Source organism: Amborella trichopoda, chromosome 2, assembly GCF_054954075.1.
Source record: "Amborella trichopoda isolate Santa Cruz 75 chromosome 2, AtrichopodaSantaCruz75HAP2 v2.0, whole genome shotgun sequence".
NCBI lineage: Eukaryota > Viridiplantae > Streptophyta > Magnoliopsida > Amborellales > Amborellaceae > Amborella > Amborella trichopoda.
Window position 1 is genome coordinate 60623976 of NC_142337.1, and position 17737 is coordinate 60641712.

The 17737-nt window shown below is 35.5% G+C and overlaps 2 protein-coding genes across 2 annotated transcripts; both read left to right on the top strand.

Annotated features, from left to right (window-relative positions):
* Positions 1-462: 462 nt before the first annotated feature.
* Positions 463-8465, top strand: LOC18445143 (uncharacterized). Its single transcript, XM_011629079.3, has 6 exons — positions 463-959; positions 2598-2809; positions 6370-6658; positions 7118-7203; positions 7303-7394; positions 7571-8465. The coding sequence occupies exons 1-6, from the start codon at positions 735-737 to the stop codon at positions 7810-7812; spliced, it is 1146 nt and encodes a 381-aa protein (XP_011627381.1). The 5' UTR covers positions 463-734; the 3' UTR covers positions 7813-8465.
* Positions 8466-15753: 7288 nt separating this feature from the next.
* Positions 15754-17141, top strand: PEX7 (peroxin 7). The gene has a single exon (XM_006855288.4). It carries the CDS (start codon positions 15823-15825, stop codon positions 16759-16761), a length of 939 nt encoding a protein of 312 aa, XP_006855350.1. The 5' UTR covers positions 15754-15822; the 3' UTR covers positions 16762-17141.
* Positions 17142-17737: the final 596 nt, after the last annotated feature.

Consider the following 17737-nt stretch of genomic DNA (forward strand, 5'->3'; position numbering starts at 1 on the left):
ATAAATACTTTAAAATCTTAAAAATAAATAGTTATTTGACTTTTTATAAGATGTACAAATTTTTTTATTTATAATTATTATTTTTTTCATGTCTATTCATCTCAAAGTCGAGATGATCAGTTGAAGGGTTCTCCTATGTAGAAACGCTTACATCTTTCCTCAACAGTATATCTTGTACAAATTTTTTTCAAAACTAAATGGGCAAATGAAAGGAGCCGGTCAGTTTCTTGAGAAGGTGACGTACATGCACGTGCCAGGCAGACTGGTTCGGTGGCATGTTTTAGAGGGAGAGAGAGAGTAGAGTTTTAGTGAGAGAAAAAGAGACATTTTTATTTTTAATTTTCATGTTAAGGACTCGTAGAAAGTGTCTTTAAAACCCCCAATCTCTCGAGGGCACAGGACTTCTTTTTCCCTCTCCATTGCACTAGATAAAAGAAAACCCTTATTTTACCTCTCTCTATTGCACCAGAGAGAAGAAACCCTCATTTTCTCTTTCCATAGCCGTCTTTTCTCTCTCTGGCTTTCTTTTATCATCTGTATTTCGCCCCAATTTTCTTCTTTTCCCTGAGACAATTCTCCGATTTTTGAAGAATCTACGCCACTTTTTCTTCTTTGATCACTGATCTCCTTTTTTTGGAGATCTTGATCTTTATCAGAGGCCAAAGTTAGGGTTTGTTTTTTTCTTGAACCCTAATTCAGCGACTCTCTCTCTCTCTCTCTCTCTCTCTCTACAAATGTTTGGAACAAGCAGATTCTATAACCTTCAGGCTAGAAGGCAGCAGCAACAGCAGAAGCATCTGAAGAGTGGCCGGAATCCAGCGGGTTCGAAGTTTTCTGGTGAACAGTGGCCGGATTCAAGCGATTCTTTGAAGCCTTTTGGAGAGGCTCCTCGACCTGGTAATTTGGACCGTTTCTTGGAGTCCACAACGCCTTACGTTCCAGCTCAGTATCTTTCTAACGTGAGTTTTTTAGTCATTCTCGGACTTTGATCTTTTCATACTTCAAGCCGTGTCCTTTCTCTCTCTATCTTTTACTTACGCATTTCGTTGGGTGTGGACAAGCTAGGGTTCTGATTCTGGTCTTATTGGATCCTGTTTTGGTTTTCCATTGTTGATCGCTCTGTCTCCTTTCTCTTTAATCTTTCTGCCTTTGTGGTTCTTTATACTGTTTATTCGAGACTTTTTGTATATCGATAGCGATTGAAACTCTACCCCTTTCTATTTATTGGCATTCAATGTGGATGAGCTAGGTTTTGGTTCTGGTCATTCTCGGATCCTGTTTTGGTTTTCTACTGTTTTCATTTTCCTTTATTTCTCTCTCTCTCTCTCTCTCTCTATGTTTCAGTATTCATTGGACGATTGATTTTTTCCCAAGCTATGGCCTTAATTGCTGTCTGTCTGTTTTGCATTTCCTGTTCTCTGTGCTTGCTATTTGACGCTGTATCCTTCTTGCTTGTGATTGAAGCTGGGTTCTATTAGTTGTCATTCACTTTGGAAAAGATAGGGTTGGGGTTGCATTCGGTTTCTTCTTGATTCCTTTTTACGTTTTGTATGGTTCTGTAATGCTTTGTCCTTTAGTGTTCTTTCTGTCTTTCTACTCTGGATATCATGTAGTTGTTACCTTTTGTTCAGGGAAACTTTAAGGGTCCATGAACTCTGTGTGAGATTCAGATGTTTTTCTTGTGAAAAATATGGTTGTATTTTGTTCATCTTGGTTATGATGTTCTGATTACTGTCGAGTGTTACCTGCTATTTTCCTCAGTGATTTGATGTTTCAGATTGCTTTTGTTAAATCTTGTTATCCAAATTCTTTATACCATTATGGTATGATTCTTGGTGTTTTAGTTATTTGCTTCCATTTAATGGTGTTTCTCCGAGTACTATGTTTGTTTATTTTTTTTCTTGTTCGAGCTTTAGGTTCAGACTTTGTGGGTATCCCATGATTATGATAGCCATCATGTTTCTTGCAGCCATTGGATGCCATTGTGATTCACATTTTCTTGATGAACTTTATTTTCTGGATGATATTTCTTGTTGCCAGAAAGGTGTGCTATTGTTCTGTGTCCATCTTTCAACAGATTTATTATTTTTATGCCAAAACTCTATGATGAAATAACATCATTACTGAAGTCTTGGCTATTGGTCTTGGCAAATCATTTATCAGAGTTTTAAAGTTTTCCATTTACCTTTGAATCTCGAATCCAGTTTTAAAGTTATGATTTTCTATCAGCATCTTTGTTTCATTTCATGTAATTGTACATTGCTGAGTGAGTTGTGTTTTTTTTTATTATGCATGTTTTGTGTATAAGTTCTGCCATTTATCTCTGTTGTTATATTTACCTACGTATTGTTTCCCTTGTGGTTGCTTTTTCTACCCCAAGTTTTATGCCGCCGATGTGTATCAGTTTTTGTTCAAAATGATAGTTTATCTCTATCACTTGTCATATTTGTTTATTCAATTTTATGATGATAATCTGAAAATGATATTGAATTTTATAGCTTGGATTGGTGTTGTCTGAACTCTAGAACAGTTATCTATTTTATGCATTTATTTATTGATTATTTTCCCATTTCCTGATTTATGGGTTGTTTGTTTAGATGAGTAGCAGGGGTTGGAGAACATGCGACATGGATTCTCAACCCTTCTTCACCCTTGGAGACCTGTGGGAATCTTTCAAGGAATGGAGTGCATATGGTGCGGGAGTACCATTGGTTTTAAATGGGGTTGAGCCAGTCATTCAATATTATGTTCCATACCTCTCTGCCATTCAACTCTATGCAGATACCTCGAAGGGTGTTGTGAATACGAGGTATATATTTAGTTAGTTTCTACTATTCTTAAAAGTTATAGGTTTGGAATGTTTATGTTAATTTCTTGTCCTTCTAATGAATTTATTAATGCACTAAGATTGACAAAATGGTTGTGACTGAATCTTGGATGTATAATCAATATTTTGTTGGATCCATGTCCACTGCTTATTTGCTTCATATTGGAGCCTTGGTATGATGGTTTATCATGAGACTGAATTTAAGAGCACTTTTTGGACGATAGTTAACTTTAAAAATGCCATCAAAGCTCAAACCTGGTTTAATATATTTTTGAGCAATGTTAGGTTATGAGCAATATACTGAAATGGATGTGAAGAACACAAGTAAAATAGACCTTTTACAATATCTAGTTTTATTCCATGATATACTGGAACTAAATAGCATTCGGAATGATGCTCAGGTAAGATAAAGATTTTTGGGCCATGCTATGTGTAAGTGCTTCCTGATTGCTTATTTGATGCATTCATGCACACATATATGGTTGTATATATGTATAGCATGCAACCTGTTAGGCACATGCTTGCATCTCTATGTTTGTGTGTAGATCTAGGATGTTGGTATGCATGTATGTACCCAAGGTAAGTGACTGAATTGGGAAATATTGTACTGCTAAGAAGAAAATATGTCTTTGCCGCCTCCTAATTTCAAGTAGGTGTGTGTAGATAAGGAAAACTCTTCCACCCTATCGGATGATTCATCATTCATGTGAAATTGCTTTTTGTCATTTTTAAATGCAAATTTAGATTGTTTTTCCCCCCCTACTTCCTACAAAGATTGTTGAGTTTCGTTCGTGCTATCATAAACTATCCTTTTGATGCATTGCCAATGCATTTTATAAGTGTGATAATTATTCTCATTCAAGATCTTTATTTTATTAGTAATTTGGAAAGTCAGAGTTCTCCTTTCCACATGCGAATATAACACTTACAAAAGAAGTGGAATTTAATGAAGAAACTGTATTCAAGGTCTCGAGTTTTTCTTGGTAGTTTTAAATCTTTTAATTTGTTCTGCATCTCCAATCACGCCTATTATTCTAGCGTCGAAGTATTTCAAAATGTTTTTGATGTTCATTTTCATTTCACTTTTTGGAATGAGATGTGTATGGCACAAGTGACCATGTAAATACAAACTGATGTGCTTCCAAAGTGGCTTCCTCGTTCATTTATGATCTATATTTTCTAGGAGAAAACAATGGATTATGTTTTATTTGAAGTTAGGTAGCGAGTTTCAAACCAGTCTGGTCTGGTGAGTGCTATTCCAAAATCTAAATTTTTAGGCTTTTACCATGTTTGCATAGCTCAGTCTACTCAAGTTGGTAACAACAGGGCAGCAACGGACTTTGCCTTTGCTCTCACTCAAGCTAGTGTTGTTCCTAAATGCATGCTCTTTTATAACTTGGAGACGGAGCAGCCAAACACTTAGCTGACAATTTTTATATAAGCCTTGGTCCATCGATTCTTTTGTATTTTCTGCAAAAGAAAAAAAGCTTTACGCTTCTGGCCTACATTCAATGAACTCATATATTTTTAGTACTGGTGGAGTAAGAAACTCACTGGAGTCCCTTCCCACTTAGAATCTGACCTCCTTGACATAGAAGTATGCGATTATGGGGAGCCATATCCCTTAACTGCAATACCTTATTACTGCCCATTGAATGCAAGTATAGTTCTCCCATTTTGATAAAAGCAACAGAGAAATAGCAGTCAAACATTCAGTTTCTTCGAGATTTGATCACCAATTGTATAAAGTGAGAAGTTAAAACTCTATAGTTAATTTTTATAATCATTTCCACAAAGGGCTAAGTGAAAATTCCGTAGGTCCTCAATTCCTCTCGGCAATTCACCCACTCCAGCCAGTCACTGGTTTTGTACATCTCCTCCTATATAATCAAATAGGTCTCATGATATGAGACTTGTGTGCTATTTTTTTCCCTATCGGCTCTCACAGATTTTTTCCCAACAATGATATGAAACCTGTTTCTCCCAGCGAAATTGCAGATTTTGGTTGGATTGCAGCATGAAAGGTTGACAAAACTTCATTATGTACCTGTTTCCATGATGGTCCACATGGGTTTCTACCTGCTCTTCACACGATCTATTCTTCGGAAGGCTTATTCTTTCCCCTCATGTACTTATCTCTTACTTGATTGTACATGTCTACTTGCTTCGGCAATTTTAGAGGGCTGGAATGACTTCGATCTCTATCTACGTTGCAAAGCTCTTTTGGGAAGTAGACATATCCTTATCTGTAATCCACTCTTCTACTACCAGATTAACTTGCTTAATCTTGATAATCTTGCAGTCTTTGTAGAAGTACATTTATTTGCAATTTTTCTTAGAGGAGATTGTTATTGACACCCATGCTTTTGTGCCTCGTATGTGTGTTTGCTATTCCTACCCAAAATATGGGTGGGAATATGTAAAATGCTTGTTGGATATTATTTTTAGCTAACAATGACATTTTTGGGCACCATCTCTTTCAACACGCTTTTCAGTTCATGCTCGACGCATGTTTTAAACCTTAGTCTTGTATATTTAAATTTCTTGAACATTGGGGGTGATAAGGGGGTCACAGCATGCAATTAAAGCCATCACAATTTAATAACAAACTTTGTATTCTCATCATGTTTTCTTTTATTTTATTTTTTCATTTTAGATTAAATTGAAAGATTCCTGTTTTATTTGTTGAAAAAAAAACTGTACGATACATCTTGTTATTGCAGTTTCAATGAAAGCATAGTGCATTAACCCCTTGCGTGCTAGGTGGTTGCTTCTCTTAAAAGAACTGCACCTATGACTTTGTCACTTACATGTGATCCATTCTCACATTCATTTTCTTGTTCGTGCCTTCTTTTGCATTTGTCCTACTTAGCTTTCACGTTCGCATTCAAGTTCCTGGCTTCCTGCCTTGTTTTGCACTGGTATTAACTTCTCCATTTCTCAAATTGTTGTATATTGAACTTCATCAACTGTCTATTCCATGCACTTCTAAGTTTTTAGGATTTTAAAATATACGAGTTCCTTTAATCAATAATCTCTCAGAAGTTCTGTTCTGGCAGATGCTCGTTCTTGTTTCTGCATGTGTTAGTTGCGCGAATCACTGGATTCATTGTTTTTGTTGATTGGTTTGCAAGGGCTTCTCTAACCAATAAATCTTGAGATTGAAGTCTTACCTTTTTACATATGTTAAAGTTGTCCAGCAAATCGCTGGTTGCATCTTTTCCATGTTGGTTCACTCTGTCATCATTTTATTGTTTAAGGGAGCAGATTTTGACTCCTCTTACAAATTTTATTGTGGCATGTTGTGTATTAGGGATTATGGGGGTGAGTTGGTTAGTGATTCTTCTGAAGTCTTATTTTTGTTGTGTTGTGATGGCATCCTTGGATTTAGATGGGACCTTAGTTGCATATAGGTAAAAAAGTTAATCTTTTGGAGGAATGAGTGGGTGTCCTGAATCCCTGTCTTGGTGTTGGGTGTACAAATGCTTTTGTTCTCTCCCATAAAGCAATAAAAGTTAATGGTTCTTTCCTCTCTTCCACAGGAGACCAAGCGAGGAGAGTGATGGGGAGTACTACAGGGATATAAGCAGTGATGGAAGCAGTGACTTTGAGGTTGAAAGGGGATTGAAATACGAGAGGCCGCATCACCTAACAAGCAAATCTAACGTGGTCCAGATGGATAGACTCTCCCTTGGGGATAATAATGAGCAGAACCTTTGTCAAGAAGGGTTCTCTAGTGATGATGGGGAGGGCTGCAGCTCCCAAGGCGGTATTGTTTTTGAGTTTTTTGAACAAGATCCTCCATATTGTCGTGAACCTTTGGCTGACAAGGTAAGCTATATACTTTTATCAGGACTGTATACGATGAGATCATTTATTTTTGGTATAAGGAGGTCGCAATTACTTATGGCCACCGGATGTGAAATCTAATAGATGAAAGTGTGTCCCAACATTTGGATTTTTTTTTTTTGAACTTTGTGCCTAAATAATTACACACCTCAACTACCCGATTCAAAATCTGGCAGTCAATGAGGATTGTGACCTCATTTTATCAAAGTAAATGGTCTCATTGTATATATTTCCCTTTTTAGTCTTTTTTAAGTTTTTTCATTATATCTTTCTCCTTATCATTTCTGAATTTTTAGATATTTTTTAATTATCAAACTTTATTTCACATCTTCCATGATTCTTGAGGAGTCATCTTGAAAGCAAAAAATTTGAAAAATAACTGAGAAATCACCTCTCTTTTACAGTTTCTTTATTTTAATACCATTTTGTTTCTTGTCTCAGATATCAGATCTTGCATGCCAGTTTCCTGATCTTCTGACACTAAGGAGCTGTGATTTGTTACCAGCAAGTTGGATTTCTGTAGCGTGGTAGGTCTTATTAATACGTGCTCCATTTGATGTGATTCTGAAATACATGCCTTTATCATAAGATATCTTACATTGACATCTTCTTGTAATGTGATGTAGGTACCCGATATACAGGATACCAACAGGGCCAACACTGCAAGATTTAGATGCATGTTTTCTTACTTACCACTCTCTCTCTACGCCCTTCAAATGTAACTGCTTTCTCCTAATAGCTCAATTTACCGTTGTTATAACTTGTTAACTACTTGTTTCTATTCATTTGCTTGAAGTTTGGATATCTTGAATTCCACAGAGAGAGAGATAAAGAGAGAGAGAGAGTTCATCATAACTGGTTTCATGGGCATCTATTGTGATGTGCAATTCACAGGTTTACCTGGTGCTCAAGGTCAGTCTTGGAACTCAAACATAGACAGGCCCTTGAAGTTGTCTTTACCAAGCTTCGGTCTCGCCTCCTATAAGTTCAAGTTATCAGTGTGGACACCTAATGGAGTCTGCGAGCGCCAATTGGCTAGTTCTCTCTTGCAGGCTGCTGACAACTGGATCCGGCTCCTTCAGGTCGAGCACCCTGACTTCAGGTTCTTCATCTCTCACAGCACACACTGGCGATGAGAGTGAGAGAGAGGTTTTGGAGCAGCTTGGTAAACTCATGGAAAGGTACACATAACGTCAGCCCAAGCAACTAGCTCAGATATTAAAATTGCTTAGTTATACCGAGTTTTTGCCTACTGCTATCCAAGATTCTCAACCAAAAAAAAAAAAAAAGAAAAATAAAAGAGAAAAAAGATTGGCAAACAAATAAAAGAAATATCGAAGAGGAAAAGAGAGAGACTACTAGGACTAACAAAAGTGGCCTTATGGATCGGAAGTCCTGGTTTCGCAGGGCATCAGATTGGTTGGTGCTGTGTTTATTGTTGTAGGGTGGTTTAGAGAGAGGTCTGGTATTGTTGTTGTGGGGTGGTTTAGAGAGAGAAGACCTGGTATTGTTGTTGTAGGGTGGGTTTGAGAGAGAAGGTCTGATATGTTCCTTTTGCTCGAGCCGATCCCCCTCTCGAATTTGGGAAGAGGCACTGGCTGCATGGACGCATTATGAAGCTTTGTTGTATGATCGGTGGTCATGGCTAGTGTGTTTATGGACGGAATAATTATGGATGGTGATGGAAAAATGAGGGGAACAATTGCATATATGTGTTGATTTTGATTTCTCTGGTTTACCTTGTATGATGCTGGGCTTACATTCTTATGATGACATTTTTGGCCTGTCATGCCTGGGTTTTGTGTTTGTTTTGGGAGGTGGATGTTTTACCTCTCCCCCTCTCTCTCTCTCACACACACACTTATGAAGTGGAATACCCCTATTGTCGAATAATGAACTTTCATACTAGCTTAAGAAAATGAGCTTTCTTATGCATGCTTTTGTTTTGAAACTCGCTATTATCTACCTCAGAAAATGTAAAATATTCTGCATTTCCTGGGACCGTTTGGGTAATGCAAATATATAGTCTAATGAAATACATTACTGGTGAATATATATATATATATATATATATATATATACGCATCAACTTTCAAAAATCATGTTATGGTCATTTGTTTGATCCAAATTTTGAAATATACACTCTTTTCATTTTAATAAACAATCACAAAAAACAAAAATTTAAAAATTCAACTTAGAAAGTATTATTTTAGCCCAACATTGGCTCTTCATTTTAGTTAGATGTTTAGATTTAGGTCTTAGAATTTTTTTTTCATTTTCAATTTTTTTTTGGATGATTTCATTATCATTAGATGAACAATGTTAAAAAAGGAAAAAAATGATTTTGAGTTTATAAAGGTTAAGATATTGAAATTCATCAAATGAATGGTTTATATTTGTTTTTGGAAGAGGTTCATTTTAATCATATATAAAGCTCAAATTGAAATAGGAGCTTATATATATATATATATATATATATATAGGGGTATTTTAAACTTCACAACCTTTCAAATTACGAGAGAGTTGTGAAGGGATTTATTAATTTTGTTTTTTATTTTTTAAAAAAATAATACTTTTGTGAGGCAAATTTGTAAATATTATTACAAGGTATAGTAATTTTTTTATCTCCTTTAGAGGTAAAATTGAAATTTTAATTAAAGAACAAAAGCACTTTATAAATAAGATTTTGGGATATTAATTTTTAAAATGTGATTGTACTTTGTGAAAAGTTATATATTTAAATAATTTTTTAATAAAAAAATAATGGTTGTTTTGATGAGTACATTCATCACAACCCCTTATAACTTGAATCTTTGTATTTTGAGGAGGAGTTAGTTAATTTTAGACAAGCCCATATATATATATATATATAGATAGAGGAAAAGGCTATCGTACACAACCTCGTGTATGCTAAGGGATGTGCTGAACCAATGGGATTGCCTCGCGTATGCTAAGGGATGTGCTGAATCAATGGGATTGTAGGAAGCTTTTAACAGTTGTTTTTCCAACACCTGTATGAACTTTCAAATATTTTTTTCTTCAGTAATCCAATTCTCTTGCCTTTATTCCTTTAGTGAATTCACAGTGCATACAGATGACAAAAAGTATTGATTCAAAATTTTTCAGTCAGATCTTATGAGGAATGGGTAGTCAGAGATGATGAAATAGCCAGAAAAACAAATAGAAGAGATTACATGAAAAACCCAATGAATTTATAGTAAAAGACGAAGAAATAGGTAGAAAAAATACTCATTCAATAAGAATGAGAGAGAATGTTGGGGCTCGTCCACAATGTTGAAAAAGTTAAAGATCTTCCCGCATGTTGAATGTTGGGGCTTTTATAGAGAGAGAGGGCGAAGGAAGAAAAGCGGATGCTAAATATTGGGGCTTTTATAGAGAGAAAGAAAATGCCTGCTGAATATTGGGGTTTTTATAAAGAGAGAGAGGGGCTGCTGAATATCGAGGTTTTTGTAGCGAAAAAGATGGGTAAAGGAAGACGAGGGCTTTTGTAGAGAAAGGCAGATGGGGTTTTTGTTGAGAGGAAAGAGAGGGGCAAAAGGAGAAGAGGGTATCTGTAAAGCGAGAGAGGGTTGAAGGATGGGTTTTTAGAGAGAGAGCGTGGGGAACGAAGGGTGAAGAGGAGAGATAGAGAGGGGCGAAGGATGGCTTTTGTAGAGAGAGGGACGAAGTGCGAAGAGGAAAATGGCTTAGAGAGAAAGACTATTGTATTCCTCTAGAGAGAGCATACAAATGTAGTACGCTGTCAGACCATTGCAATGGCTCTTTCGAATATCTTTTGAAAGATAGGCCAACAAGATCACCGCCGTTAAAAGCTTCCTACAATCCCATTGGTTCGGCGCATATAGTTTTTTTTAGGGATTCGTGCTAAATTTAGTAGTGTTTTTTTGAGGTCTTACACACATGAGTGGGGGAGGGTCCGATAGGATTATTACTATATATATATATATATATATATATATATATATATATGAGTTTGTCTAAAGTTAACAACCCCTCAAAATACAAAGATTCAAATAAGAAAGGGTTGTGATGGGTGTATTTTTTAAAGCAATAATTATTTTTTAATTAAAAAATTATTTAAATAGGTAACTTTATCATTAAGCAATGATATTGGGAAGTTAGTGTCCTAAAACTTTATTTGTAGAGTGTCATTGTCTCTCAATTAAAATTTCAGCTTTACCCCTTATAGAGATGACAAAATTACCTTTTGTCTTGTGGTAATATTTACAAAATTACCCCAAAAAAATAACATTTTTTTAAAAATAAAGTACAAAATTAATAAATCTACCATTCACAACTCTATCTATTTTGAACTTTTGTAATTGGAAGGCTTGTGAATTTTAGAATATCCATATATATATATATATATATATATATATATATAGTACGCTTCACTAAGATGTATACATGCTCTAAATTTCAGATTATTCCAATTTGTTGAAAAAAAAATGAAAAATATAACACTACCAAACATTCGTGATTGTGTGATGAACTTTGGATAGTAATGAAGGTAGGCGAAATCATTGTTCATTTTCGTTTATAGGTGTTGGGAAGACTTTTCCATATATATATATATATCTAATTTTTTTTTTTTTTGAAAAAAATACATTTATTGAGAATGATTTTTTTTATTGATAGGATAGCAACTGCATGCAACATGGGATATACATTGATACACTTTGGCTACATTTGAAAGAAACATGTTAAAGAAATTTATAGTATACTTACATAAATACCCTCATTTTTTTAGGATAAATTTCATGCACTATTCCCATTATATTGTTATTTTTTTTATTTTAAAAAAAAATTCATTGATCGTAGTTACCTTTCTTAGAAGTGAGAAACATAAAGCGAAACAATGTACAAATGCACTTATGTTTTTATACCGCATAAATTTCTTGTTTTTCCTCTTTTTTAACTGAATAATTTTTGGATGATAAATTTATCATGAGTACTTAATGTGACAAAATCACCGCAAATTAGTACTTGATTGTCCTTGACAGTCTAAAATAAATAAAAGACTCTCTAAACATCGTTAATTAGAACCCAAAAAGAATGATAATATCATGTTTCTCTTGAAATCTTCAATCCTTTTGATTTTTAAGTTTGGTAAACATTGAGATTATACATGATCACTAGATATGTTTTTAACAAAATAAGCATGAAAATAAAAATATTGAGTATAATAAGAAGACCATTCGTTACTAGTTACTAGGAAAAAAAAAAGGGTGAGGTTTGTATAAGGTTGCCTCCTTATATCAAGTAAAGGCGCACCTATAACATTTACTTGGAGATGTTTTTTTAGCGTTGAGAATTGGTTTCAAAATATATTTTTATCTTTATTTATAAAATTTAAAATTTAAAAAATGGTACAGATTTAACAGATTAAAAAATACTTGAAAATTTTAAAAATGGATGGTCTAGATAACTTGTTTTAAGATGCGTTATTTTTTGGATTTAAAATTCTTTTTTTTCTTCATGTCAATTCATCTCAAGGTCAAGATGATCAGTTGGAGGATTGTCCTATGTCGGAACACTCTCCACTGTGGATTTTAAAAGTGCGCCTTACTATTAGTTGCAACCTTATATAGACTTTTTCCAAAATAAAATATGTCTAGCTGCTGCGAGTTAACGCGGCTTGATGGTGGAAAGGCATAGGTTCTTGATCTATCACTGTTCTTTCGATTCTTGTGTGGTGCATGTCGGCACCTCAAATTTATAATATAGTTAGTTAATTTCTCCCGATAATAAGTCTGATAAAAAAAAGAGTCTATTTGGGTTTCTTCTGGTTGCTCAACTTCGTACAGAGGGTTGGAAAGCCCGGTCAATGACAGATTCCTGTTGCCGTTTCAAATCAAGCACGATAGGAAATAGGTTTTTCTTGTGATTCATGAAATTCATCACAATAAATCTATATATGATCAAGGATACTTCGATTTATGTTTTTAGAGATACTGTGAAAATTCTTGAGATGATCATTGATTTATCTGTACATAAATAAGACTACACGCAACTGTTTCTTTGTATCAGCGTGAAACCAGGAATATAATTTACTGTTATTAATCATAAAATTTAAGCATTTTATTTGTTGAAATTTCTACACGATTTCATGATGATTTTGTTGATCACTCTACATTAGTTTGATCTTAGAAATTTGGATCATAAAATTAGGAGCTAGAAACATCAAAGGCGTTGGTGTTTGTGACTGTAACTTTTGAGCAGCGTGTTCTCTAAATATACACATATGGCGATCATTTTTTTGAGTTTGGAGATCATTATACATTTATTCCATTGTATATAATGAGACAATTACTTATAACCATCCAATGTGAAATCTAATAGCTTGAGTGTATTACAAAGTTCAATAAATTTTTTTTTGAATTTTTGGTCAATAAAATAAATATAATAATCCGATTTCACATCAAATGGTCAAATATTAATCGTGACCACCTTGTACCAAACGTAAATGATTGCATTATATACTTTCACTTAATTTTATTAGGGATAATATACTTTTGGTCCATTTGTTTTTGGTATAAGGAAGTTACAACCACTTTTAACCATTAGATGTGAAATCCAATATATAAAAGTGCCATAACATTTGAGAAAATATATTTTGAATTTTGTGCCTAAACAATGATACATCTTCAACAACTTTATTTTAAATTTAATGGTCAATGATGATTTGTGATCTCCTTGCATTAAAAGTAAATATTTTCAAATTTTGAGACTCATCTCAAACTGTCAAATTTGACATCTGATGAGTAAAAATGATTATGACCTCCATATGCAAAAAGTAAATGGTCGCTTGTAAACAACCTCTTTTTTATTTGAAACAATCTTTTATCAAAAAATAGACAAAGTAGACATGTTTAGGAGTAAGTTTTTTTCACAAAATAGGAGAGTGTATAAAAGGGTGAGAGCGTAAACAATCAAATTAAGACGCACGCCAAAAATTCACTAGAAGAGGTTGTTTTGATGTCAAAAATTCTTCAAATCGATCATCTCGACCTCAAGATGTATAGAAATGAGAAAAAATAGATTTCAAATATTAAAAATAGTGCATTATGCTTTTTGAAGTGTCAATTTTTAAGTGTTCATGGATATGCTGATCTATATTATTTTGAAGCTTTAAATTTTATAATTAGAGATGAAAATAAAATTGAGTAATGATCCTATAAGATTCTTTTTTACCCATGTGTGTAAGACTTCAAAGGATCACCGTTAAAGTTGGTACAGGTACAAATCTCTAAAAAAGTTATCGCATGGGTGTGGGATTTGATTTTTCTAGAGATCCGTATCAATTTTAATAATGATCTTTTGGGGATCCTACCCACACAAATGGGAGAGGTCCTGTAAGATCATTTCTCAATAAAATTTTAGGCCATCACGAATATTTTTAGTACTTCAATAATATCTTTTAATAAAGATGAACCAAGCCTTATACAAACCACACCCAATATAAAAACTCTTGGGCACTGTATATATGGGATTTGGAAATAAAAGTGAAAAAATAAAACACGAGCATTTATTTTTATTTAGACCAGCGTTTTAAAAAGCGCCGAGTCGAACCGGACTCGCCCGGTTCGACTCGGAAATAGTGAGAAAGGAACCGGATCGTCCAAAAATCGGAAATTGTCCGGTTCTAGAGAGAACCGGACGATTCTGTACAGTGAATCGCCGATTCACTGTACGAAATCGGCGAGTCCAAACAGTGAATCGGCGATTCCGTACGGATTTTTTTTTTTTTTTTTGGTAATCCATGATAGATTTTTTTGTAATACTTGATCGATTTTTTTGTAATCCATGATCGAATTGTTTTTGTTTTTTTGTAATCCGTGATAGAATTTTTTGGTTTTTTGTAACCCATAATAGAATTTTTTGTAATCCATGATCGAAATGTTTGTTTTCTTTTCTTGTAATCCATGATCGATTTTTTTGTTTTTTTTGTTTTTTTTTGTAACCTATGATTGAATTTTTTGTAATCCATGATCGAATGTTTTGTAATACATGATCGAAATGTTTGTTTTTTTTTTGTAATCCATGATCAAAATGTTTGTTTGTTTTTTTTTAATCCATGATTGAATTTTTTGTTGTTTGCTTTTTTTATAACCCATGATAGAGTTTTTTGTAATCCATGATTGAATTTTTTGTAATCCATGATCGAACTATTTTTTTCTTTTTTTGTAATCCACGATTGAATTTTTTGTTTTTTTTGTTTGTTTTTTTGTGTAATCCATGATCGAATTTTATGTAATCCATGATCGAATTTTATGTAATCTATGATTGAATTTTTTGAAAATTTGTGATTTTTTTTGTTTAATCCATGATCGAATTTTTTTTTGTAATCCATGATAGAATTTTTTGAAAATTTGTGATTTTTTTTTTAATCCATGATCGATTTTTTTGAAAATTTGTTTTTTTTTTTTTTAATCCATATTATTCAAAGAGAAAACGAGAGAGATGATGATTCTGAAGCCACCCTATCCCAGCCATATTATTCACATATCGAGTCCCAACAGCAACAATGTAGGGATGAGCACGAAATACTGTAAATTAAATGCTGAATGGCAGTTCATACAGGGAAAGAACATATCAATATTCGCATATTCATTCAAAAACATGAAAATTCTTAATGGAGTACCCTCATTTTTTATTGAATTCCTAAAAACCAATATTTATAATGAATTTTAATAATTTTTTCGAATTTTTTTTAAGCTTTATTCTGACCGATTCACTCGATTCTCGATCCGGATCGCCGATTCTCCGATCCGGATTTATTTTTTGGAAGCCCGATCGGGATCACCGATCCGTTTTTTAAACCATTGATTTAGACGGTATAGTCCGTAAGGAGTAGAAATATCTTTTGGCAATAGTTTGTCCGCTCTCTCTCCCGCATGCATTGAGGATGTGCAATCATGGAGAGCATTGGTTCTTGAACAAAGGCCTGTGTAATATTTATCTCTCATCAGTCATTAACTACCGCAAAAATCGTCTCTTTCTCTCTCTCGATTGGACCAAACTTCCCAATTCCATTTTCTCTCGTCACTGATGCTGGGCGCAAAGTAGGTAGAGAGAGGAATTCAGGTTTTAGAGAGAGAAGCATCGCTTAGGGTTTCTCAATTATGCCGGTGTTCAAGTTTCCATTCCATGGTTACTCGGTGAAGTTCAGCCCCTTCATTGAGACCCGCCTGGCCGTCGCCACCGCCCAGAACTTTGGCATCATTGGCAATGGGCGGCAGCTCGTCCTGGACCTCACCCCCGGAGGCATGGTTTCCCCGGTCGGCTTTGACACCTCTGACAGCGCCTACGACTGCGCCTGGTCCGAGTCCAACGAGAACCTCCTTGCTTCTGCCACTGGCGATGGCTCCATCAAGCTCTGGGATGTCGCCTCCTCCTCTCTTCTCGTCAACCTCCACGAGCACACCCGCGAGGCCCACTCGATCGACTGGAACCCCACCCGCAAGGACTCCTTTCTGTCGGCCTCATGGGATGACACCCTCAAGCTCTGGGCTGAGGGCAGGATGCAAAGCATCCGCACTTTCCGCGAGCACTCTTACTGCGTGTACAGTGCGGCGTGGAACCCCCGCCACCCTGATGTCTTCGCATCGGCGTCGGGGGACTGCACGATGCGAGTTTGGGATGTGCGCGAGCCGAACTCGACGATGATCATACCGGCGCATGAGGGTGAGATTTTGACTTGCGATTGGAATAAGTACAACGACTGTGTGATTGCATCAGGGGCGGTGGACAATTCCATAAAGGTGTGGGATGTGAGGAGTTATCGGGCACCAATTGCGGTTCTGATGGGGCACAGATATGCGGTGCGGAGGGTGAAGTTCTCGCCCCACAGTGAGGGGATGATTGCTTCCTGCTCGTATGACATGACGGTGTGTGCATGGGAGTACAGGGCGGAGGACGCACTGGTGGCGAGGTACGACCACCACACGGAATTTGCGTTGGGCGTGGACATGAGCGTGCTCGTCGAGGGGCTGTTGGCCAGCACTAGTTGGGACCAGGCAGTCTACGTTTGGCAGCATGGGACCGACCCCCGAGCCTCCTAATGTGTGCACGATTCTGTGAACAGGTGGGCAAATTGAGAGACTGTTCATTGTGTGAGCGAGTGAGTTTCTTTTTTGCTGAATAATTAGGGTTATTCTCCTTGCCTGCAATTATCCAAATATAATAAATAGGATCTAAGATTTTTTTTGGGGTTCATGGGAGGAACTATAGATAGCATGGAAATTGTACTTTAAAAAACTATGCTCCATTTTCATTTTACCTTTCTCCAAGGGCAAAAGGCTCCATGCCAATCTCATCACATCTTTCTTCTCTGCAAATGTTTTTATCTGAAGAACCATCATGAATATTTATGTGAGATGTGGATGCTCAAATTATGTACATAACGTCTTTGATGAAATGCATAGAAAGGAGTTTAATCTCATGGACAGACCTTACTTCTGGATATTCACAATATGGACTTCTAGGCAAAGCCCTCCGGCTTTTCTGAACTACGGTTTTCCTATGATTTTATCCAAATTATTTCACATATTTAGGCCTTATCTCTCTACCTGTGATCAGCAGGAAGCTTTAAATTATGGGAAAGACGATCAACTAGAAGCTATAAATTATGGGAAAGAAACATGTTTGACGATTTTGAGATCTGATCATTGATTTAATACTTCTTGGCAATTCTTGATAAATTTGTGTGCTAAATGTGGTTTGGTTGATTGTGCCAGCTAATTATTCATTTAAATTCCCTGACCCAACGTTATTTTTTGGACTTCTATAATTGCTGGTTTCTACCAGTGTGGAGAACCCATGGACGATCCAATTATTATTATTATTTTTTAATAAGTCTCAAGACAGTGGTTTAAAGGTGATCCAGTTTACATGAGCAAGTAATTTTGGCTCGTGTGCTGGCCTAGAGGAGCTTAATCTTGGCCAACAAATCCATATCTCTTTTGTCAAATGTAGGATTCTTTTGGATAGTTTTGAGGCCAGTGGGTTTATCAATGTGGATGTAAAATGTGAGGAATT

Excerpts from the sequence above, each read along its gene's own strand:
- LOC18445143 (XM_011629079.3), top strand. The coding sequence starts at position 735 with ATGTTTGGAACAAGCAGATTCTATAACCTTCAGGCTAGAAGGCAGCAG. Across the intron at positions 6,659-7,117 it reads GTGAACCTTTGGCTGACAAG|ATATCAGATCTTGCATGCCA; the intron begins GTAAGCTATATA and ends TTCTTGTCTCAG. Across the intron at positions 7,204-7,302 it reads AGTTGGATTTCTGTAGCGTG|GTACCCGATATACAGGATAC; the intron begins GTAGGTCTTATT and ends AATGTGATGTAG.
- PEX7 (XM_006855288.4), top strand. The coding sequence starts at position 15,823 with ATGCCGGTGTTCAAGTTTCCATTCCATGGTTACTCGGTGAAGTTCAGC.